The sequence below is a fragment of the Vidua macroura genome, chromosome 6 (genome assembly GCF_024509145.1).
Source record: "Vidua macroura isolate BioBank_ID:100142 chromosome 6, ASM2450914v1, whole genome shotgun sequence".
Classification (NCBI taxonomy): domain Eukaryota; kingdom Metazoa; phylum Chordata; class Aves; order Passeriformes; family Viduidae; genus Vidua; species Vidua macroura.
Genome location: NC_071576.1, coordinates 39,888,796 through 39,914,813, shown reverse-complemented (window position 1 = coordinate 39,914,813; position 26,018 = coordinate 39,888,796). Strand labels below are relative to the sequence as shown.

The following is a 26,018-nucleotide window of genomic DNA, read 5'->3' as shown; positions in this document are numbered from 1 at the left end:
AATAAATTTGGTGCAATTCTGATCTAAAGAAACTGAATATAGTCCTTTTTTTCCCAAGTTTCACATGCCATATGGATAGTGTTGTCCCATTTGTCATCCCAAGGGGCTGAATCTTGATACCTTCAGGAGTGAATAAACCAAAATGCTTTCATACATGCCAACATGCCTTCTACTACTTTTCTCAGTCCAGCACTTCCAAGGCTTATTTTCTCTAGTCTTTCTTCTCCTCTCTTGCACAACTCTTGCAACTACCCTCACGTGTCTCTTACCTCTCTGGATACTTGTTTGTGTGTTGAAAAGTGGCATCTGTGATCAATCACTGCCTCTCACTTCTTCACAGGCCTGAATGTTGACTTCAGGGAATCATTGCATGCATCCAGTCTACCTATTTTGAGGACTTTTGAGAGACCTTACCATGACCAATTTATTTTAGTCAAATTTGGCCAAAATTCGTCCAATATTCAGGATTTTAAGTTAGGCTTAAGAAGAAAAAAAGCATTTAGAACGGTAGCGCATGATGAGAAAACCTTTGCTCTCACAAGAAACTTGTCTAAAATAAATCTGTAAAGATATTTTATCATCTCCCTCCTAAAAAGTAAAACTTTAATGATAGTCTTTTTTGCTCCTGCAAAAACTGTAACTCCCAGAGCTACTGAACTACCAACATGTCTTTGTAACACAAGTGACAGTCTTGCAATAATATTTATTTTCCCATGTTATTCCGGTTCTTGGATAATCCTACCTGTAATCAAAGCCATAGCACAAAGATGAACAGTGCTCTTACTGTCCTAACAAGTGATGAGATTCCAGTGAATGTTTTCCCTTTTGACCTGATGGAGGCTTCAACTGAGTGTAACAATTTCTGCATTTGCAATAGCTCTATCTTTTAAAAAACAAAAGCAAGGGTGCCTTTAGAGCCTCTGTTCCCCTTTTAGCAGCTCAGGTGAACTGTATTATAATGTATTTCTGTTTCACTCTACTGAAAACTTCTCATCGCTTACCAGAAGCTTTATGTGGCAACTGTCACATCACTTTGAGAGAACATTAAAAAGTAAAGATTTTTCCCATCCTCAATTGTTTAGAGCGTGTCAGCAGGAAAGTTTACAGATGAAGAGATTGCACAAATGGACTTCACAGAACAGTCAGAAGACCATCAAACTAGGTAGAAATCAAGCAGCTTACTAGCAATTTATTTTTCCTTTTATCTTTATATATTCAAACTGCTTTTGAACAATGCCCCATTTCATCTAAAGAACCGATATGAAAGGGGTACCTGCCTAAAAAGGAGCTCCAATTCCCTGGCTGCCAGAAAACATCATGAAATGTTTTGCAAAGACAAATACACTTTTATAAATGCAAAGGGGTTTTGCCATGTTACCCAAGTCTAGTCATTCAAATAAACAGAATTGATGTTTTAAATGTAAGATCATACGTAAGGATAGCTGAAATAACTCAGGAACACATAAAAAGATCATTACAGCTATATTGATGAAAAACCAGTTTTGGATTTGATTTCAAACAATTGCATTGAAGCTTATTCTCTATTTCAGTCTAATGTTAATTATACAGATTTGAAAATAGTTCCAAATATTTGCTTTGAATATTAGGTTATATTCTCTGGAATAGAAAATAGCTTATTTTTATAATAATCCTTCAACGGCTTCAGGGGTTTATCTCTTGCATGCATATGTTGACTGGACATACACTCAAGCCTGTAACAGGTATGTTATAAGCATGTAAAAAACAAGACAACATGCAGGCAAGTATTTCATATCTCATGACCTAGAAGTTTCCAACAGGTCATGACAATGGAGCTTAGTATTTGCAGCTGCCTGTCCAGGCATCTAATGGAGAAGCACTCCCAGTCTAGACAAGACATTTACTGTTTTTTTGAGATAGTCGTTTATAACTCCCAATCTTTCATTGTTCTAATTTGAACACTTGGAGGACTCCTCTTTCAATGAATTAGTAAAAGTACCTCCATATGCAAGTCCAGATGGAACACAGCTCTCAAGGTATTTGTAGACAAAAGGACATTTTAGTTACCCATAAATAAAACAGGAGAGAATAAACCTTCTATGTTGTCTGAGATTCATAGCAGTGAGGCACACATCACCTTAACAATGCATCTGAAAGAAACAAGGATGCATTCCACTTCATATGGTCTACCAACATGAAAGAAGATCAAGAGTGTAAGCCTGCAATAATGGAAAAGGATAGTTTTCTGATTTTCAGTCACAGGAGAAAATGTAATGGAAGTATTAAGAAAAAATCAAGAAAAATCACACAGAAATAAAGATGCTTTCTCCATAATTATTATAGTAATAAACTATTATTTATTTGCACATTATTAGAAACTTAAAACCACTATTTTATTTAAGGGTACTTTCAAAAAAAAAAAAACAAACCTGTTTTGTTCAGGTTCATCACAGGATTTATGCAATATCAGTTAAAGGAAAACATCTTCCAAAGATTTTTCTACAAAACTTTAGCAAACTTACATTCATGGATGTGCAGTGCCAAAAATAAGGTATTAAAGTAAGTATTTTTTTCTTTTAATATAAAATATTTATTGTTTCATTTGAAATGCTAAATTAAATTAAATGTTAAAATTAATGTGGGTCTTCAAATATGGGTAGGAGATCAGTGCAATAAAAGACTGATTTTCAAATAAATCAAATAAACATAAGAAATAAATCAGTGGGCTGAAGGCCTAAAGATTGAGAAAGAAAAATATAAAATGCAAGAAAGTATTTCTACCTTAAAAGTCTTTCACATGGTGAAAGTTATTTCACATGGTGGAAAACCTTTATTCAGAGCCATTTGCCTATAAGCAGATTTTCAATATGACATTCTAAATCTAGACAAGAGATATATCTTGAGAATTAGCTGACATTTTAAGGTTCTCTTTTAATTCATTACTCAAATGCAAAAAGACAAAAACCTTTCAGAAATTGGTGAAGTTACACTGAAACAAATGAAACGCCCAGCCTTGTGCTACTGTAAAGTGAGAGTAGCTGCATGAAGAGAAAGAATGGCCACCATAATAATTGATATATTCCCAAGCCCCAGAGCCATAACCCATTGTGCTGGCAGTGCTCTGGGATGTCTCCCACCTGGAAATGGCAGTAGTCATTTTCAAGACAGAGGAAGGGTTTGGATGACTTGAATTCAACTCCACAGCTGTCAGCTCAGGTTACCCTTGTTTAAAGATTACTTAAAAATAGGTAATATTACTTAACTAGTGTTGCATCCCGGAGTTTGGGTTTAGATTAGGGTTTTTAATTTATGTTAAAATAAGTCAAGTTCTGTAATCCCGCGTTTCCCCCGTGTTGTTCCCCCCCGCGGTTTCTGGCCCCATGTTGCCTGCTGCCGGCTCTTACCCCTGTGCCGCTCCTGTAACCACCCTGCCGTCCGGCCCTGGGAAACCCCGTGCTGGCCACCCCGAGCCACACGATCCCACTCAGCCCGAGGCTCGGTGCCCGCCCCTGCGGGGTTCTCTGGTTGGTCGCTGTTGCTGGCGTCACCGCCACGGCAGCCGCCCCTATTGGCCGGCAGGCCGTGGATCCTCTCGCCCCGCCCCTCCATAAAGCCCTATCCCGCCGGCAATCAGGCACCATTTTCTCCCATGCAGGTGCCGGGAGCGGTCGCGTCTTTCCACCGAACCGCGCCACGTGACCAATAAACCGTTCCTGCCAAGCATGGAGTAAATGGACAAATTCCTTACCTCTTTGCCGGGTCCCTAGCGCACGGTAACAGAGGCTGGCCAGCCCATGCGCCCGAGACACGGAGCCGTGTCCGGGAACCCGCGGCAGCAAACCCCGGCAGCACGTGGAAGCTACGCCACAGCCGGGCTCCCAAGAGCCGCGTGCAGCCGGGGAGAGCGAAAACCCACGCCACAAACTAGGACATTGAAATGACCAATGTAATACATTAAAAAGTTATTCAAAACCTGAATGCAGGTTATAATTCCCCCAAAACCTAACAATACTTCAGTCTGGATTGAAATTTATGCAGCCAAAGAACTCAGATTAACATTTCAAACTTTGCAGTTTGTTTGAGACCTAACATACTTAGTTTACCTCATGCCATCTCTTCATATTAAAAAAAAATATTTTTTTTTTCCATTTGAGTACAAAATACACTATTTTTCCCTACTGTGCATGCTGCGGTACAACTTTTCAAGTAAAAAGTTTTTTGAAAAAAGCTTTTCAAAATAAAAATCAAATAAACTCTAATATTAAGCCAATTTGTAGCTTTTTTTGCTTATTAAACAATCCTTAAAAGGGTAACAGTTAAGCAAAAACCTTTTTTCCAGTTTGTAATGGACATTTTGTTCACCAATCTGTAATTTTTCATCCATGATTTAATGCTCATGAGGAAAGTTTGCAATTAACCACTAACCTACAGGTACTAGTTTTGCTACTACATTGTGGGGGGTGGGGGGCAACATCAATCTGTTAGGAAAAAGGGAAGGTCGTGCTTCAAAGTGTAGTATTTCATATGAACAGCTTAAGATCTCTGATCAAATATGCAATTGATTATTCCTACCACTGAACAGAACAAGAGTCAAGAATCCTTTTCCCTGACTCCCTGCACTCTTTGGACTTTTAAGACTTCAGCTTTCCCTTATCAAGAAATGTAGGGAAAGAAGCCCCTGCTATTTGGAAAGTAATTATCTTCAGTCAGGACACATTTAGGTTACCCTCCTTCATTTCAACACAGTTAAAGAATTCTCATGGAACATGTTTGCTAATCTGCTTATGGTCCTGTCCATGCAAGGAACTATTATCAAACACTCAATTGCATTTTATACAGACATCAAATCTCAACCTAAATTAGCAATGACATACAGAGAACTCACTGTATACCCAATGTTTTTGCTTCTTGAACATTTTTTGATGGATAGCACGATTATATACATCAACCTTTAAAGGCATACAGATATCCTTACTTCTTCTATCAGAAAATTTACTGGACAATAGCTGTATTTAAATTGAAGTATTTCCCATTTATCTTCCATCCTGTTAAAAGATGCCACTTACAAGCAAAACAACTTCCAAGAATACCATTCTTTTACCAAGAATAGATTTGATGTAATTCCTCATATAATTAGATGAGAACCGGTGGTACATTTAGGCCACATAAATGGCTTAATTAGGATAAACTTGGCTTGATTGATTAGAGCGTGAAAGAACACACAGATGTATTTTATTACAATCTCCTTAAAATACAAATTAATTTAGTTTAGTATGGCAGATTTGGGACTGCACAAGTGAACTTCATGACACAAATTGTAAAACAATATTAAAAGTATCACTACAAAACAAACAAATTAAAAAAAACCCATACCCACTCCAAAAAACCAAAGGCAAAAATTCTTCTGTGTTGAAAATCCCCAGAAGAAATAAAGCTAGCTACAAGAAAAGACTGCATCTCCTGTAACTGCAGTGTCAGTTCATGCTTTTTTTTTTTTTTTTTTGCTTTTCTGCTTCTGGACCAGTTTTCATAACAGGGGTCAACAGCAGCAGCAAGTTGTTGTCAAAAAGCAGATCTGATCTCTAATCAAAATAATCCAGCCACATCTTTGTCTAAAAGTAGAAATATTTCACATATAGAAATACCTATAAAATGTGGCAGGACTTGCCACTTTAAAACTTGCTTTATTTTAGAACTGAATTATGGTTTTTAATCTCTGACTGTAAAGCAGACTTTTATGTCCTTGAATCAGTGTAGGTCTTTCTCAGAATCCTCTCATATTTATCAATATTCATTTTGAAGGGCAGATAACAGAAGTAGACAGTGTCCTGCAGCCTGTCTTTTCTCTGCACAGTGAAAATAACTTCTTGCTATTGTTCCATAACCCTCCACTTAAACATGAACAAGGATCACACTTAGCTCTTTTAGGCTACTGCATTGCTCTGAAAACTCAGACCTACTTCATTAGAATTCCAAGGTTATTTTAAAAGTTACCACTTCCTAAATATATTTCTGTGTTTACACAGACAAATGTCTTTACACAGAGTATCTTACAAGGCACCTTGAAGACAAAAAATCTACACAGTATCAGTAGCTTGATTTCAAGATTAACACAATTGAAAAAAAGGAAAATTCAGAGAGGTTGCTGTTCCACTCTGTTCTCTCAAATCACCATTCTCCAGCTTGCTTCACAGAAACAGACCTTGTTTGAATGTAACTAATGAAAGTCACTGTATAAACACAATGTTAAAAATTAGAACTAGAAATTAATCCATTCTTTCTGCAAAATTTTATAAATAAGAGTGGGATGTGGGAGCAAAACATAATTCATACAATTGTATGCAAGTTCAAGGAGTTTTTTTAGGCCAATATTAAATATGCAGCTGATTTCCATAAAAAAACTACTGTCATGGAATATCGAGTTCATGGAGTGAAACTTCTTAATTTATTGCAATTAATTCTGTACAACTTTTTATGGTTTGATTTTGCAATTTTTATTTAGTGCTTTTGATTACTGTTGCCAGATAGACTTTAATAAATTAAACATTCATTTTGTGTATCCACAGTATCCTCATTCTTGAATTATACATATAAACATATTAGTTAATTCATATTTTAAGATTGTAGTTCAATTAATACTTAAAAGCTGGCACTACCAACAAATGAAGAGCACTGCCATTTTCTCCCCTCTGGATATCCCTTCCTCAAAAGCATTAATTCATCAAACCATAGTTAGAGGCAGGGAAATCAATATTCAAGGATAACTGCAGGAAACTTTGTTTCAGGTTTCCTTTTTCGAGTTATCTTTCATCTTTCTGGTTTTTAGGCCTTATGGGAAGGAGCACATACTGTTATTCAATGCAAGTAGATGGCTTCTTTACCTCCACATCCCTTCATTCTCCAGCTTGAAATGCAGATATGACTTCTAACAGTACATTAATCTGTCCTTCCTATTAATCTGTTTTCTTTTTCAGTTATGATTTTTTGTCGAGTTATTTTGTAGACCTCTTTCAATTTATTATTGGGAAATGCCACCATAACATCATAAATCAGCAAGGAAAAAGTGGTAAGGCTCCATTTTAGCATACAGCAATGATAACAACATTATGACCTGGCTAACTAATTAATTTAAAGAAAATTAATCAAAAATTTCATGATAAATATGTCTTCACAAGTTCTCTGTGTTTTGGCTCTTATTACTAGTAAATCATTCATGCTTCTTATAAAAAATCCTACCTAAATTATTCATAAACAGCTTGACCATAGATATCAAAGGAAAAACAAACTACAAGAAAGATGCAATTACAACCAAGATATAATTTTAGAACTAAGAAGAGCATATATTCAACCATCTCTCAAGATTTTTTCTCTAGAATGACAGTATGAGTGAAACAAGGGACAAGGAAAACTTATGCCACAGTGTAAAATAACTGTTGTATTTACAGAAATCTGCAATAGAATTCTCAGTCATTTAATATGTTTAAGCCAGAAAAGCTGAACTTGATTCCAGAACCACCACATCAAACACAAGAACAACTCCTGCAAGACATCACCTGGGCTGAGCTGGCCCTTAATTCTTCACCGATGAGAACACATCTTACTAATCTTCTGCTATCAGGCAAATATCAGTTTGCTCCTTAAAATTCACTCTACTTCCCAAATTCCAAAACAAGCTTAGCTTTTACACCTAGTTAGGAGAGGACTGGACAAAGAAAATTCCAGAACTATATGCATATACATTCTCTATGCATTGATTCTTGGAGAAGGTATTACAACCTAAATTGTTTCACTGAAAATAAAGTTCAAAAGCTGCAAAATTTTGTGCTGTGAATAAAATAAAAAATATCAAGCAGGAGCAATTAATAGATGTACAAATTTGAACAATTTTGTCATGAAGCACATTTTACTAAATTATCTATTCAGGTGTGCAAATTACATGATAGCATCTCTCTTAGAGGATATATTTTTCTGACTTGTTGGACTATTTCCATAATTTATATTGAACACTTGCTAAAATTATTCACTTGTATGAATATTTTTGAAACATAATTAATAAAAAAATTAAAATCCCTACACTACATAGGAGAAATGTTTTGCTTATAAAAAATGAAAATTGATAAATGTCAATGCACTTTAATTTATTTATTTTGAAAATATAGAAAATCCTATGCTGATTTCAGAATTTATAGAGAAAAAAAGAAATTAAAGGTTTTGCAAACAAACTGCTCTTAACTAGAGTTAAGAACTTCAGATTTATTTGTCCTTGAGAAAACAGGGAATAAATAAACAGATATACAAGTAAATAAAAATATATATAGATTTAGGGAGACATAAAAAGCACACAGAAATCTTCAGCAAGATACACTGTCTTTAAAATTTAGCAGCAATTAAGTATCCAGTGATGACTCCTACTGAAGCCAGGCTGAGGCTAGTAAAGAGATCCCTTGTCAGTATCATTCATCCTCACCGACCAAGCCACTGCACAAGATCAGAATTTAATACAGTTTATAGCATGTGTGGCTGGCCAACAGGCCGACTACAGAAAGATTGTCTTTCACAGCCCTCTAGCACTACAACACCAAAACTCAAATTAGTGGCATTCATTATTTAAAAAATAATTTATTGCATCAGGGTATTTCATGTGCTCAGCCTTCAATCTATTCATCCTGATCTAGAAACTAATTGAAAAGGGAAAAAAAAAAAAAAAAGAAAAAAAAAAAAAGAAAGAATATAACCCAAACTGTAGGAACCAAAAATAAAGGATTATTTGCATTTTCATCAGCAAGAGCCTATATTGCAGGAAATCATCATCTATTTAAATAGATTTTCATGAAAACATATGACCTTTTGAAGCCATGTGTGCATGAGTGCACTGTTTTCCAGCTTACTGTGCTCAAAAGTTGCTCACAAAACTGCCTGCATCTAACTTCTTGAGTCATGTAGAAGAGTCCACTGAGAGCCATGTCCAGACTGTAGTCTCACTAACTTCACCAAACACGAATAAAACTTCATCTGGAGTTCTCAATATCTGTTGTCCATTTATAGTTGCTTTTATAAAACATCCAACCATTTCCAATAAACATTTTTTGAAAAACAAAAATCTCATTCACAAAACTCACTAGAATTCTCAAAGCTAATTTTGTAGCATCTTGAAGCTCTGAAGAACAGATGCTATTTTAATGTGCAAATGCTGTTTCAATGTGTAAACACACAAGTTTACATGCAACCTGTAAATTGGATTTTGTAAATCTGATTAAGTTAATTTCAGACCTGTAAAACTTTAATAGTTACTTTAAGATTCCATATGCACAGGGTATGCAGTGTCCTAGTGAAAAGACTGAAGATGTTGATATGTTTTGACTACCAATTACATGGAGAAAGATGTCATTTAAAACAAACATTGTTTTGACTCAAACAAAGCTATCTGATCCTCCAAACATCAGTGTCCATCTACTTATTCTAGGCAAATTGTTCAGCATGATATAAGAATGGACCACCTTGCTGATATACAAATAAAAATTCATATTTAACATTGTCATTGCTTTTATAGCAATGAATTTTATAGCATGAATTTTGCATCTGTTCAGCTTGCATTAGGAGTTATTTCAACTAGTTGTTTATTTTGTTGGGGGTGTAACAATTGTATACCATTTCTATTTCTAGTGCTTAATATTGGAAACATCCCTTTTTTCTTAAAAAGTTTATTAACAATAGCCTCTATTTAATCCTCCCCTCCCATGAAAATTAGATTAATATCTAGTAGAGAACACAGTAGCACCCTGCTGAAAAATTATAATTTAAGTCTCAAATGGAAAACTTTTGTATTAAAAAAACTCTGCCAATGCAGAGCTATCTTATGAAGGATTTTTTTTTTTTAATATAGTGGGTAAATAAGATGTAAAAGGTGCTCACATACACAGCTGCAGTCACAGTTGTCATGCTCCACACAACACGAAAGGGACAACAAATTCATTCTACGGGAACGAAGCTGCACAGACCAGGAGGAGCAATGGGGGTGGCTCAGCCTTACCTGACCAGTGGCCAGTGGTGGAGCCCGCCCTGTCGGTGCAGGTCTCGCTGACAGGCCGGAACACGGTCTCCCAGCCGCCCGTGGCGTACCGCCAGTTCTGCGACTCCAGGATGAGCGTGCGCTGCGTGCCATACGCGATCATGAAGCAATACACCACGTGGTGAAGCTGGCAGCCATAGCCACAGCCTTTGTTGATGTTACACACAAGTTTCTTAGCTTTGCTGCAATCCTTCGGGTTCTGTAAGGACGGGTGAAAAAGTGGAGCTGAAGAGAAGCTACACCAAAGGCTTGTGTTTTTCTGAAAAACTGGCAAATGTCATAAATCACAGAAGCCACCCTGCTACAACACATCTCCTACTGGATGAGTAAGCTTCAGCTCCATGAAAATTTTATGTGAATTCTTCACTGCGAACATGAACACTTATTGAACATACTTCATTATCCTAACATAAAATAGAATACATTCAAGAATTTAAATTACTTTCTCATTTGTAAATCTGTCAGAAAAAGCCAACATTTGGACTCCAAGTTCACATTTCATCAACATGATTCTCAGCTTTTTCCTTTGGCATTTTTTCCAGTTTGTTAGTTCTCTTTCAATAAGCATGCATGTCATCCCATTAAAGAAAATTTCCACCTGTCTACAACGTACAGAATAAAACAAATGGTACAGAATAAAACAAATGGTACAGAATAAAACAAATGGCTATTAAGGACTGCTTCCCAGGCTAGGTGACCACATAGTACCTACAGGGGGTGGAGGCAGGGAATAATAAAATATCCAAAACAAATCCAGAATTCTAGAACATGTGCTATACCTTCAGCATTTTATTTTTTTAATTTTAAATACACCTGATGCAAAGCCTAACTTGGCATGAAGCCAATAAATGAAATAAAATTTTCATTCCCAATTTTTATTCCTCAGACTAGTACTTTTGTCATCACAAATTTAATGGATAACTTGAGAATAAACCCAACAGGTATCTTTTGAAATTGTAACAAATGTATTTCCCACAGTCTTCCAAAAGAGAAAGAGGGCCTTTCTTTGTATTCTGTACAAGTCCACACAGAAAGAACTCCATGAAAAAATACATCCTCATCTCATGATTATCAGCAGTATTATATTTTTATTATTACTATTGTCATTAATATTATTATATTTTACTTGGTTTCAGTTATTAAGCTGTTCTTATCTCAACCCACAATGGGGTTTTTTGTGGGGTTTTTCTGTTTGTTTGGGCTTTTTTTCCCATTGATTCTCCTCCCTGTCCTACCAGGGAGGAGGAGGAGTCTCTGGGGGATACTTTGTTGCCAGCTTGGGTAAAGCCACAACACTGTTCTTTTTGAAAGGAATAATTTCTGTGAATTTTTAGAAAATGCCCTTAGATAATGCTTTATACACTTGCATTATCTCCAAATGCTTGTGTCCTTTAAAATGAAAGCATTTAATCAATGGTATATTTGAAGTATTGTCAAGGTGTGCCTTCTTGCTTTCCTTCATGCAAATGCAAGCTTCATATAATAGCTTATGAACAATATTATGGAAATCAAGTAGTAATCACACAGTGAAATATAATTTGATAGTGTGACTGCTTACCATGTTAATATAATGACCTTACTCGGGTTTTATCATTATTTGTAGATTTAACTAAAAACTATACATATTAGTATTAGTTTATGACTTAAAAATCTATTTAACTAATTTCTTTATGACTGTGGGTTTTTTTCAAATTGCTATACTCAAGTAGCAAAAAGACAAAGCAATATTTGAGCTTCAATTGTCTATTCAGAATTTTAAAAGAAAAAGGGAAGTAGAGATATTTGGATATATTGCAGTTTCAACTGGTGTTTCCAGGAAAAGGTGAAAATATTACCCATTGATAAGGAAGAAAAGTTACATATCAAGCATCAGAATAGCTTGGGTGTTCATAACCAAAACTGCCAACCAAAGCAACCAGTAAAAGTATTGAGATGATAAAGGATAACAGTCAATTTTAAAACCAGTGAAGACTGACAGAAGAGTTTTCCTCCTGGCACAAAGTCACAGAAAAATCCCTGATTTGAGTGGGTAGTACATTCTGTTCTCAACCCTAGTGACACTGCTGATCACACTCCTATCTCCGTTTTAATGATCTATATAATGAAGATAGGGATGAAAGGGACCTCCACGAATGTCAAGCCCTGTAATGTAACAGCCATAAAACTGCAGTAAAAACAAATACCAAAAAAATCCAAAGAAAAATTTAACAAACCCACACAAAATCCCAAACAAACAAAAAACCTACAGCTGACCAATCCAACAAAAGATACTTGAATATACAGAAGATTAGATCATCAAGCCATTCCAGAGTTTACATCTTTTATCTTCCTCAGAATAATTTCTATGAACAATGCAACTGAAAAAATTAACAAATTTTCAGAATAGCAAAATGGTTAGAATTACATATTTCTATAGAAGAGAATACCATCTAAAATAAAAGTAGATTTTTGCAACTGGCAAGATGGATTTAATGGTCTTGTATTACAAAGAACATGGGCATACACTGTTGCTCTCACAAAATTCAGGATTTCCATTGTATTCTTCTTCCAGGGCTCTTGGCTGGCCTATTCACAGAAAGCAGGCTCAGGTGGGAATAATGTCCCAAGCACTGCCTCAATGCCTCACCACCTTCCAGTGCTTTCAAGTGTGTAGTCAACCATCAAAACACATCACAAACTGGCAAAAGTAAACCCTGCTTGTTAATATACATTTTACTGTATGAGAAATGACTGTGTTAATGAACACAGTTCAGAGAAATGTACTTAATCTAATGAATCACAACAGATTAGAGTGGAGTGGGAAAGCACTCTGCTACCATTTACTGAGTAACCTCATAAATACAGTATGATGCTCATTAACAAAGTTGTTCTTTTTTTATATTTTCAATAGATATTTTATTCTTTGATGCTACAGTCTGCTGGAGAAGAGAGTTCCGCCCAAAATCTTTGGAAAATCCCATTTTTTTAGAGAAATATGTTAAAAATGGGTGTTTCTCATCCTAGTTATCATAAATGTAATTCATATCGTCTTCTATTCCCCTTCTTTTGCAATATCATTTGTAATCCTTCCTTTTCATACCAGCTCCCCTCAAGACTTTGGGGGCAGAAAAAATCCACAAAAAGAAACAAGTCCAAACAAACAACCAGAAGTTTCTTCCAGCTGCTGGAAGAAAATGTTCTTCTCTTCCTAGTCAGAAATAGTAGGTATTTGATTTGAGAGCCAGAGATCTCAAACCTTCCTCTAATACAAATTCCTCTAGTTTGCACCTACCCTCTTGTGATACACAAGTTTTGGCTTGAGTGAAACATCCCAGCATGCAGATGGACTTTAACACACTGTGTTCCTCAATCCTAGAGAAAACCTCACACAGATATCAGCAGTAACCACACTTCCTTAGGTGGTTATTATACTAAAACCATATAATATACTTTTGATTTCATTGATTACAGTTGTATGAGGTGCATCCCCTTGCATGTATGCAAAGTGCCCAAAGCCTTTTTTATTGTTGTTGTCATTTTAGCATGAGGACTTTTGTTAAAAACATGAATCAGTAATTTTAATGTAAGGGAGAGGATTTAATACACTTTAAGACAGAAAAATCTAAGTGACACATTAAACCACCAAAAATACTGCGAAGTCCAGAAAGCTCAAAAAAAAGTCTCATGACCAACTTTCTTTTCTTTGCATACATACAAAGCCCCAACTAAATAGTATGGCAGAATATGATTTGAATATGGCAAACTATGACTAATATAATTGATGTGTTGTTGAGTACTTAGCAACCTTTCTCACCTGATTGTATTTTTAACCTTTAAAGCTGAACAAAAAGTTTTTTTTTTAAATCAGAGGCAAAAATATTCTGCTATTGCGAGACTGCATGCTGAATCACAAACTTCCTAAAATAAACAGAACAAAAATAGACACAAAAGAGAAGGGACAGAAAACTGCTGCCTTCATAATAATTTATTCACTTGATTACAGCACTACAGGTGCTCTTATCTGACTTCTCTTGTACATTTTCTTCACCTGTTTGATAAAAAACAACTCTGAAAATAAGGCCTTTTCCTTAAATATAAAGTCCTAGCTTTTTAAATGTTGCTCCAACTATAGGAAACTAGTTACATATAGCCTCATTAAATCAAATTTATGGTAATGTCATCCAAATGAAGTAGCAGTCATCGCTATTCACAATCGTTCAACTAAATGACTTCCCAGGGAGATGTCCCAAAATAATGCAGCTGTCAATGTTCAACATGTACCAGAAAAAAGCTATGTAGTACTTTCATACTTAACTAAAAAACAATTACAAATATGTCCCATATAATACTTTTTGGCACCAACTTGAGGGGCAAGGGTTGTTAATTATTTTATTTTATTTTATTTTATTTTATTTTATTTTATTTTATTTTATTTTTAATAGTTTTATTATTAATAGAGGTATATAGATGTGTGTAATTTCAAACCATGACTGCTTTACATTGGTGCATATTTTATGTTAAAGCAAATAACTTTGTACTCTTTTTGATGACTTGCACAGTTGTTTTACTAAATAGGACAACAAATGGATAGTAAAAGACAAGGAAAAGGTAGAAAAAGGTTATATTTTTCAGCATGAAAAGCAGTTACAGTATACTACTGACAAACAGTGGTATCAAAATGAGAAAATATGGAACAGTTCTCAGAAAGGAGTTGAAGAAGTACAATAAAGTGATGACTGCTGCACAATTTAGAGAGATTTTTTCCTCAGAAGGGTGGTTTTTTTTTGTTGTTTTTTTTTTTTATAACAAGCAACAAATACATAGCTTGGTCAAAGAAGAGAAGGTTCCAACAGCTGAACTGTGAAATAATGAAGATCTGAGAAACAAAATCAGCTATTTACACAAGAAAAAAAGATCAGGCATTAGGAGTGACCATACAAAACAGCTGCACACATGCCATAAAAAATAAAACAAGTACAAATAAAACAGACTACATTAAATATGTTTTTGATCACTACATATAAGGCTGCATGCATTCAGTCATGAAAAGAAGTCCCAACACCTTCAGATCAAGTTTTATTTAGATTTTATACACACACACACATATATTAAAAAGGCCTTATCAACTCAAAAATATGAGCATCTAGAGAAGTCTCAAACATCTGTTGAAACAATCTAGAACTAGACAACACACTATACAAGCACTTCAGTATTGCTTCCTTATGTTTTTAAAAATGGTCTGCTAGTTCAGAAGTTTGATACAAGGACTTTTAAATTTTCTTTTTAAAACTATTCAAATATATTAATGCATTTTGATACTCCTAAAGAATAAAATTTTAAAAATCAACAAGACAATTATCTTTTACAATAAAGTGAACAATTCAAACAGGTAAGTAGAGCCCAGTAAAAACTATGGATCCAAAAAAAACCCCACAAAGAAACAAATAAACCAAAATAAAATAAACCAAAATAACCAACAACAAAAATACAAACCCCAATGATTGCCTTGGAATATTACCTTCCATATACATATAAAATAATGTTTTAAAGAAATGTAATGATTTATTTTCTACATAATTTATTCATACACCAACATTCATTTTTAAACTGTGATATAATTATTCTATTGCAAGGTTTTAGCTAAACCTAAATTCTATTGCAAGGTTTTAGCTATATATATAAGAAGAAAAAAATGTTTACCTTGATTCAAAAGCTCTATTCTCTTACCTGCAAATAAGTTATTCTTCTCTGTACCAAATCTGTTAGATCTTTGGCCTCTTTTTCTCGCCAATCTCCAGCTCCATCTGTTTGACTGAGGTAGTACAAGTCGGTCATTATTGACCTATAAACAACAAAGGAAAACAATCTTAACATTACTACCTTGGAGCATTAAATGAAACCAAAGACAAATTAAAGAGGTATTTCAATTGCAGCTTCAAAATCAGTTTCTTCATGCTACCTCCCACTGCACAATTCAAACAGTAGCCAAGACAGACTGACTGCATCCTTCACCAACAATTGTTCCACACCCAGTAGCAATTAAAAATTTAAAATTCCAAACAGACTCATTGCCATGCAAGTCCATACTACAAAACATGAATTTTGAGTAACTATCAAAATCTAAATTGAAATTATTTAATACATTAGAGATTCTCTTCTTAGGGTTATAACATTTCACTGGCCAAATAAGAGAATAAAGAAGTCATCATCATGAAAATAAAAATGTTATATGACATTTGTTAAAATTTGCAGTCAAAATTACGGATTTTGTCCAAACAGTACCACCCTGGAAAAAAATTCTTTTTAATCTCAGTGGCTTTTGGGAAGAAATAGAAAACAAGAGACAAACTATTCAAAGTGTTTCTAGAAATGTTAATGTTTATTCTAAAAGTAAAGGATGGCCCAACTCAGAACCAGTAATTTCAGAGTTGGTTTCATAGATTGAGAATATTTAATATTGCTAAATATTTCTCCATAACAGTGCTAAAGTTTGAACCACTTTTCTTAATACTTTCATATGAACTTCAGATGCTGCTATTTATTGCCTGAAATTCTTGATAAAGCAAAAGTTTGAGCACTAGAAAGAGAAGTGACAGAACAAAGGCAGAGAAATTTGGGAGGTGACCAAAAAACTGTGAGGGTAAGAAAAATACATTTCGTAACAACATTTGAAGTGGTCTTGTCAAGCTGTTGGCAGCGCCTGTTAGCACTGGAAGCACAAATCCAATTAGCAAAGGCTACCCCGTGTCCATAATTGAGAGGAGCAGGCTGCATATCCCTACTAGGAAACTACTTCAATGGCACAATATTGAAGCAGTAAACATTGAGATAAAGATAGAGCTGCCCTAATTTGATTAATCAGCAGAGTTATCAGACAAATGTTTCTTGCTAATTTAATAACTGGATTTATGTATCTGTAATTTTATTCTCATACACTCATTCTGGTCTTTATCCCCATGCTTCTACACAGGGTAACAGAGACACTGACTATAGCATCTACTATTATTGTATTAAATATTTTACCCAAATTATTCAGCAGCAGTAATCCTCACCTTCTGTCAATCAACTGGAAGAACCTTATCTACATTCTAATCTGAAACTGTATAAACTCGATTTTCTTTTACAAGGTAATTGAGCTTGAAACACCCTATTGTGGCTTTGCATAAAAATTAATTTAAATCATCACCAGGTGACTAGTTTTAAATCAGTAACTATTAAAGACACATAATACAGTAACATGCACACACAGTTTAAAGAGATTTAGAACAAAACTAATGATGGACTAGTTCTAATACAATGCATTATATACAGATAACTAAACAGATGAAGGGTCTGCTCCTCTTAAGACAGTTTCCCTAATTATAGAAAACACATAGGCTAGCAGGCATACTGGAAAAGGAAACCAATGCATTTTCTTGGGAGTTTAAGTATGTTTTTCCTCCCAATCAGGGTGTAACCATGTTGAGTGTTTAAAGAAAAAATACAAAGTTAAGGTTTAAACATTAAAAAAAATGAAAAAAAATCATTAAAAGCAGCTGTGCAACCACATTTCCACATTTTAAACCATTTTAAAATGCTCTTTCATTAGCCTTAAAAAAGCTTTTTCTGTACCTGTAACATAAGTAATCAGTGTACTCTTCCTATACTTTACAGAAATATATTTCCATTAAATATTGAAAAAATAGATGAAAATACAAAGCTTACCAATTAAAAAAACAACAATAAAAAAATTCTGTCAGCTCTTAAGCAATTTTTCCTATTCCTATGGAAAAAAAAGTGCTGCCCAAATTTTTTTTTTTTTATATTACTGGCCATGGTGACCACAACAAGGAAAAGGCAGTAGTTTCGTTTTAGTCATCAGCCTCATGGATGAAATATAATTATTTTGATACTTTTTGAGGTAAGATAAATGGGTGAGAGTGTCCTTACACAGCCTCAATGACTCACCACATTAAGTAAAGGCAGCTTTGCTCAGTAGAAACCATAAAAAGTATCAAATGATCTGCAGGAAATGTTACAAATTCATGAAAGAGTTTTCAGACAGAAGCCATAATCATCTTCTTCAAAAAAATTATAAAACCCTGAAGTAAACCAGGAAGTGAAAAATTCACAGGTGTTATCACACAGAAATGATTAGAAGGTAGTACTATTTTAAGACAGTCACAGAGACCTTTTTTTTGATTGTTACTGCTCAGAAATGTGCATTTCCTAGCTGCATCTGCTAGAGTTTGAGTGTGACAGATCACTGTGATAACTTACTAATACAGATTTAAAAGAGACACAAATACCAAAGACCTGGGTCATGCCCTGTGCAGAGAGTTAAAAGCACAGGGAGTGGTGATCCGTGAGCCCAGGATAGCTCAGTGCAGACAAAGGATGAGCCTGCACAGGGTTATTAGAGGCTACTGCAGGTGGTGAAATGGCAGGAAACTTCACACAGTGGCACTGCAGATATTTACTGCATCAAACTTCGTCTTTCACTGGGTTACCAACCAACAACATCAACTTGCTGCTATTGTTGCTTCATATCATAAAATAAATCTTGGAGCTGCACTTAAAAGTATTTTGTTCCTGGAAAGCAGAATGGAGGAAAAAATCTGTCTGTGCTTCTTCTGTATTTGACTGCCAAAATAAAGAGGGAAGGGTGGGCATTTTTAACAATCAGTCTAGACATTTATTCCAGTTATGAAAAAATTTAAACCTCCTAAAAATTTTACATCAACAAATAAAAACTCAAAGGAAAATATGTAATTCAAAGGAAATAATGTGAAAATTTGTCCAAGCACTGTGCATCAAATGTTGGCCAGGTGCCATAAAATCCCTGATGACAGCTACTCCCAGGGAGAAGGAATGAAACTAACTCAGTAACAGCCACCTTGCAAACAACTTTTGTCAACACAGGAAACAACCATGACAACTGGAGGATTAATTTGCTCTGTTTTAATAACTCAATCTCAAATAGTCTTTCCAATGTTTAGACGAATTTACTCTCAACAGCCCTCTTCCCTATAGCAACTATGAGAATACAGTTATGTAATTCTCAAGGAAACTCTTGTGTTGGGCAACACTGTTTCTCAAACAGAATCTGCACTGAAATACTTGACAAAAACACAAGGCAAGACCAGCACCGCCCTGGAGAAAATCCACACAGCTCCTAGGGCATAAGCAACAAACACTGATTAAGGCATCCAGCCAGAAGCACAATTATATGAGAAGTAAACAATTTGCTTAACGTCACCGACATTAACAAAGAACTCTAATATTACTTGTTCAGAGCCACAGAAACTAAAGTTTATTGTCTCTTACAAAGCAAGTCTTAATCTGTGACACAAAGGGCTTTCCTCACAAACAAAACAACATAAGTATGAGCCTCTTTCCTTACATAGCTACCTTGTCATTTGATACCCACCTCTTTGTTTTCCCACTTAAGGACAGCATGAAAAACTCCTTTAAGTACTTAAAATTAACACTAATCTTTCTAATCCAAACAGTAGATTATAATACATATTAAAATTTCTGAGATATCTTTATGTATATTTATGTGCATGTATATGTATAAAAGTAAGTAATACCAGGTGCACTTGCAGTGTTCCATTTATCTAAAATACAAATTTTTAAGACAGCACTGTAAACAAATGAGTATTTGGCAACAGGCTTAATTCCTTTAAAAAAAAAATTCTAAAGGGCACGTGTACTTAAAAAACCAAACCAAACCAACAAACAAAACAGGCAATAAGAAAAAAAAAAATACAACAAAAACATAAACAAACAAAAAAAAAAAACCAAGACAAACTAACAAACCCCCCCTCCAAAAAAAAAAAAAAAAAAAAAAAAAACCAGAACAAAAACCTGTGTTTGTTTCTCAGAGTGACAAACATTTGATTTGCTCATTCCAAACTTATGCTGTGTTCCTTTCAGAGAAGCGAGCAGATGGACAATGCAGAGGGAAGATGAGACTGCTCCTCCCCTGGGGAGGTACTGTGCATTCTAAGGGCAAAGAACATCCAGAGACAGCAGTGCATCACATGCCAAAGGATGTGCACACAAACTGGGAATGTTCCCGCAATTCACATAACAAGACTGAAAGATTAAAGGGAAATAAGGAGGCAGTTGACCTCAAAGGTGCAGGAAAAAACTTCCTCAGGACTAGAGGCAACCAAGTTGTGCATTCTTCAACACAAGATAACATTACTGCTTGAAGGCAACATTGCAAATGCACCAGGAACACAGGCTGAATATCGTAAAAACATTTTTTAATTTTTTTTTCCTAATGCAATTCCTTTAAATTTCTACACTGTAAACAGATTGTCCAGATTCAGTTTAATAAAAACTAGTTTATGGCTGTTTGATTTTAGCTTAAATTACTTTAGTCTTCTTTGAGGACCTCACCAGACAGCAAGGTCTACACAGATCTATTACGAAGACTAAATAGTCTATATTTAATAACCACCTTGACAACTGAAAGAATACCTATACTCAACATAAAAATTCTCAGAGGGAAAAAAAAAAGAGCAGTTGTGATTGCTTGTATCATATACAAACTTCTTTTAGTACCACAGTGAGATTAATCTCATAACTTCCAGAGGTCTACAGGGCAATTTTATAACTCAATGCAAAGAAGTTTATGCACCTCTCGAACGGATTTCACCTCATCCTGAAGTATAGTGACATGTGAACATAAGGGTGTCAGAAATGCAGAAACTTGAAAATTAAGACTTAATGAATTAATAATCATTGGTGTACAATGGAAAGAACTAGGGAAAAGGACTCATCCTGGGAGAAAGCAACATAAGAACCTTCTGGCATCAAACACACACAACATTATTCAAAGTTTCACTGTGGTCACTGCCTCATCCTGGCTTTATAAACAGAGCAATAACATGCACATAAGTGATTCTGTTACCATGACAAATGTCAGAAAGTCTGGTATTAGACTACTTGCTCCAGTTTTTAGCAGAGATAGTTTAAAAGGTACATAGGAATCCATGACCTAAAGCTCAAGAAGCCCAGACGGAAATAACTTCTGTGGAAAATAAATATTTCTGAGAGAAGATAACTATTGAAACAAACTACCCAGGGAAGTGACACTTCTCTGCCAATTCACAGTTCAAGTGAAGATCTCAAGTCTTTCAGAAAATTACACTTCAGCCAAGCACTACTTTTATTTCAGTCAAATATATAAAACTGCACTTGTCAGAGAACTAATTGGATGAAATTTAATCATGTCTTCTATATAAATAATAACTCTCAATAATTGAATAGTCCCTTCTCACTTTCAACTCAATCAATCTGTGACAAAATGGATTTTGGAATTGTGTAATATTGAATTACAAGATTTAATGGACTATACTATTTGCCCGTATTAATAATCAAATTCATATTGTCTTTATGTTTTAAATAGTGTTTGCATTATTTCTTAGGAATTGAAAATTCTTGTAATGTTTTCCCTTTACTATATCATTATTTTCAAAGGCTCTTGCTTTATTACTGATGTTCACAAATAAAGATCACAGCTTTTTTCAGAGCACTGGTTTAAGGTAGTGTATTTAGTTAATCCAACTATTTTTGTATAACTATTTACTGATGAGACACAAACTGTCATTGCGATCCTGTTGAGAAAAGAGTTATCATATGCTTAAAGACAGATGTCACTGAATTTTTAGCAGTTCCTGGATTAATTTTGTGCAGCACAAACAAAACTCATACAGAATATTTTATTATAATACAAAAGGTACTCCAACAATAAGGAGGCCTGATGATTAACAACAATGAAAAATATAATTGCCACACATCTTTGAACAACATAATGACAGTTAAATTAAAGGTCAGAACCAACTAATGGAAATACCTTTCCTGATGACCCAAATCAGACAGAAATTCATCAATGCGTGTTTGCAGTTCACTTCCTTCTAGATTTTTTAACTTCTTCAGTTCACTCTGGAGGAAAAACCAAAGTTCCTTAGCCCCATTTTCAATCCTCCTTCTCAGTATTTCATGGTCTTTTCCAAGGCCTTCTACTTTAAAAAAAAAGGCATAAAAGCATCAGTACTTGTTAAGAAGCCAATACATCTGTGACATGAAATACCAAATCAAAACTTGCTTTAGAATTAAAATAAAAATTATCCACCAACCATCTCCTGTCCGCTTCTTATAGTTTTCTATCTGTTCTTTGGCCTTTAGAAGTTGCTCCTCTAAAGCATGTACCTTTCCTGCAGCTGGTCCCTGATCAATGGGACCATCTGGTATCCTAGGATACAGAAAATAAAGAAATTGCATGATTTATAAATATAATTATTTGATAAATTATTTGCATTAACAGTTCAGCTCTCCATTCATTTTTATTTCATACTGTTTTACTGATAAATTTTCATCAGATTTCCTTAAAACCAGAAGAAATTAAACATATTAACAAAAAGAAGATTTTAAAAGCACAATCCCATAGGAAAAAACAGTGCACAACACAGTGTAAGGAAATGCAGCCTGATGCTAAACTCTATTGTTTACAAGACTTCACTCACCAACAAGAACAATCCAAGGCTCTGCTTGTGAGAATAATATCTGTGGCAGTTTAACTGTTAACCTGACTGGCACACAAAGCCATTCTGCTCTTAAACCCTGGCCCTATCTTCTTGGAGAACCAGGGCTCCAGCACTTGATCTCCAGTTAAGTTTTCCTACACATCCACACAGGATGATTTCAATGTATTGCCTGGAATCAGACTCTTAAATGTACCACTATAATGATTTTTTAGGACAACTCTAGTATTCTAAAGTGTAGATCACCTAAAAAAACACCAGCAATTGTAACATCCATCTGTTAAATTTCTGATATGTGAGCACAGGAGAAGTATGGAAACACATATCCTGAAATCTATGAGCCATAAATCAGCCCTGAGGGCATTACTGAGGTTTGTTCATCATCTCAACTTAAATCCAGATATTAATAAAGTAAAATTATTAAAGTTTAAAAATTAGATGCTAACTTCTTCTTGCCTCACAAATTTAATGCAGGGAAAATAAAAACCCTTTTAATTTCAAGAGAAATTACCCTTCTGGTTAAAAATTATTCCATGTTTTATAAGCTTTTGTAAGAGCTGACCCCAGAAAGAAAAAGAGCAAGCAGACGTGCAATGGGAAGTCTTTAGAACTGCAAAGAATACAGAATTTTTGCAGAACATGAAGATGATTCTTCCTTCATAAAAGAATATGAGCATAAAAAGAAACAGATATTCTCTCCACACAAACACACAGAGTTTCACAGCACCATACACAGGAAGAGTCCTTGACAGACAAAAGATGCCTCTGGCATAGAGAAAACAGTGGTTTGAGGGAGTACCTTCCCTGTTAGAAAGAAATGAAAGTATTCTAAATATCCTACTGGGATGTTATTTCTTTAAAGTCTCTCAGGTCTGGATAACTAAATGCCAATAAAATTTCAGGGACTGATGAAAAGTTCATTTTTCCCTGGAACAGCTGAAGAGAACAAATACATAATGTGAGCATTAGAAAGGTGCATCACATGAAGCACAGCATTTAAGCACCTTTATTCAGAAGGCGGTAGGAGAGGTGGAGGAAGAAGCAGCTACGTAGCCTGAAAGAAATTTAGTAAAAAATTCTGCAGTCTTAAAGCTTCTTATTAAAGCTATCATATCCCTATTCTACTAGGGATAATTAAATTACTGAAAAAAAATATTTGTGTTCTAAAACTACCATAGTAAACAAAAAGGAATTATCATTAACTGCTCATACATCTGCTTTTTCATGCACTGACGGAACAAGCATGTCAGAACTGTGTAAAATATCCTAATCTTAAACATGTGCACTCCTAAATATAATCTGTTTCAACAATCAATTTGTAAATTTGTTTCTACAACAAATGTACTGTGTTATATCCTACTGAGATACAGTATTGGATTGCCATGTACAAGACAATACAAACAAGCCTTTAAAAAGTATATTGAAAAACATTTACATTCTTACACTAATTTAAAACCACCAGATGGAAACGTGTTTGTGATCTGCCAACTCAGTACCACAATTTGAGTTGTGAAGGAACAACTAACCACAAAATTACCAGAAAAAAATGGAACCGTTTATCCTCTACAAGTCACATACCCTGAAGGTAGAGTCTGTGAAGAACAATAGGGCGAAAGGATTGAAAATCATTGCCATAAGAAATCTTGAGACAGTGCACACATCCTCCTAGCATAAGGAAAGTCTGTAAAGGAGCAATTAGAGAATCCTGCAGAAGGATGGTTGTGGATGATATGAAAGAAGAACAGTAATGTTGATCATTTGATATAATTAAGATCTTAAAAAGAAAAGTACCATTTTGCCATTTAATATTCATCTTGCTTTGGCACACTGCAATAAAAATTTTTATTATACTTAGACTGTTCGATAAAAGAGCTGGGATGGGGGGATATTCTCTAAACCAGCTGCTTATACTTCCAAAAATCACATCTTTTTAAGATGAAACTAAGATAGCTTATTCTTTTTTCAGTTGTGTCTCTACATCTGTTACCTCATCAGACTTGGAATTGCTGTCTTCCTCACTTTCATCCAGTCTCAAAATTAAGGAAAAGATTCTTCTCTGCAACCAGCACAGCTTGGGAGTTATTATCCTCTACAAGTACTTCAGCTGAGGTGTACATAACATTTGAGGGAAAAGCGTTTGAATTAATATCCTTGTCTAGTCTCATGGCATCCTGCATGCAGGTAACTTCTAGTGTAGCATATCCTAGTAATTATGCATACTCATGAATAAGAATGCCCATTGAAAAACAGAAATTCGTACCAAAAAAAATTCTTATCGAAGTTATGACAACTATTTTACTCTTTAAAATATGAGAAGTGAATTTAAAGTAAGTTCATCTAAACTAAGATGATTCTAAGCAGTAATAAAAAACCACATCAGTAAGCATCTAGTACAGAGTATCCTTCACTTATTACTAAGGTAAAACTGTAATTAAGTTATGAACACAAAATAAACACCATTATAATCCACTTAAATGGTCAGTCAAGCTAATAAACCAACTAGCTGGTTTATTTCAATTCTCAGTAGTTACAAGGTGTGATGTTTGCATGCTGCTTCCTATCATCTGATAGCAAATATAAATTATCTTTTCTATAGTCAACTCATTAAATAAAGATACTGCTGTATAACTTTAAACATCAAAAAGATTATTTTGTAGAGATAAGCTGTTTCTGCTTTAGCCCTTGTTAGTAATCCAGATTTTAAAAAAAATAATTCTGTGTACATAATCCATATGACTGAGGCCACTTTCTCATCACCTTCAGGTACAATGACAAAGGGGCAATGAGAAAGCAATGGATCTCTAGTCTGGATCTCTGAAGGCAAAAAGAGCCCCTTAAAAATTAATCATAGTGACATTCAATTTAGCTAGAAGAACTGCCATACTTTGTAAAATAATTGTAAAAATAGTTTTTAAAAATCCATAAATTGTAAAAACCATTCTAACCTTTTCCTATTTCCAAGATATCTAAAAGGTTATACCAATTTATCAGCAAGAGGAAAAATGTAAGATTTCACAAGTTCACACTCAAATACTTTCTCATTCTTTCATTTATATCGAGGTTCTTTGTAAGGAGCTAGAAGGCTTATAACTACCTAAAACCACATTATGATTGCCTTTTCTTCTCTCACTTTTTTCTCTTCCCCAAGAAGAAAATTATGTTCAATTATTAATGACCACTAACACACACAAACAGAATACAGGTGGTCACTTCATCCTTCTTAGATAAAATCTCTCAGTAAATAGAACTGAAAGAAAAGAGTCAATGTTACCTACAAATAAAGAGCAAGCATCCCTTATCAATTTAGATCAGCACAGTCCTGACCAGCACTGATTTATACCTACTGCACATCTTGCTTCCCTTAACTCAGAATTGCACAAAAAAAAACGGTAAAAAGAGCAGAGGTGGCCACCATTTAGTTCAATTACCTTCATTCTTCCCACATTGGCCTGTGC

General features: G+C 34.7%; 1 protein-coding gene across 6 annotated transcripts in view; it reads right to left on the bottom strand.

The window, feature by feature from the left end:
- FUT8 (fucosyltransferase 8) overlaps positions 1-26,018 on the bottom strand; it is a 94,907-nt gene that overhangs the window by 15,245 nt on the left and 53,644 nt on the right. For 4 of the 6 annotated variants that reach the window (XM_053980945.1, XM_053980943.1, XM_053980944.1 and 1 more), the window contains 4 exons: positions 22,159-22,274; positions 21,876-22,044; positions 15,755-15,869; positions 10,010-10,247 (listed from right to left, as the gene is read on the bottom strand). In XM_053980945.1, coding sequence (XP_053836920.1) covers positions 10,010-10,247; positions 15,755-15,869; positions 21,876-22,044; positions 22,159-22,274 — 638 coding nt within the window. Of the gene's footprint in view, positions 1-10,009; positions 10,248-15,754; positions 15,870-21,875; positions 22,045-22,158; positions 22,275-24,550; positions 24,667-26,018 lie in introns of those variants that run through there. The other 2 variants (XM_053980948.1, XM_053980947.1) reach the window with 2 other exon arrangements.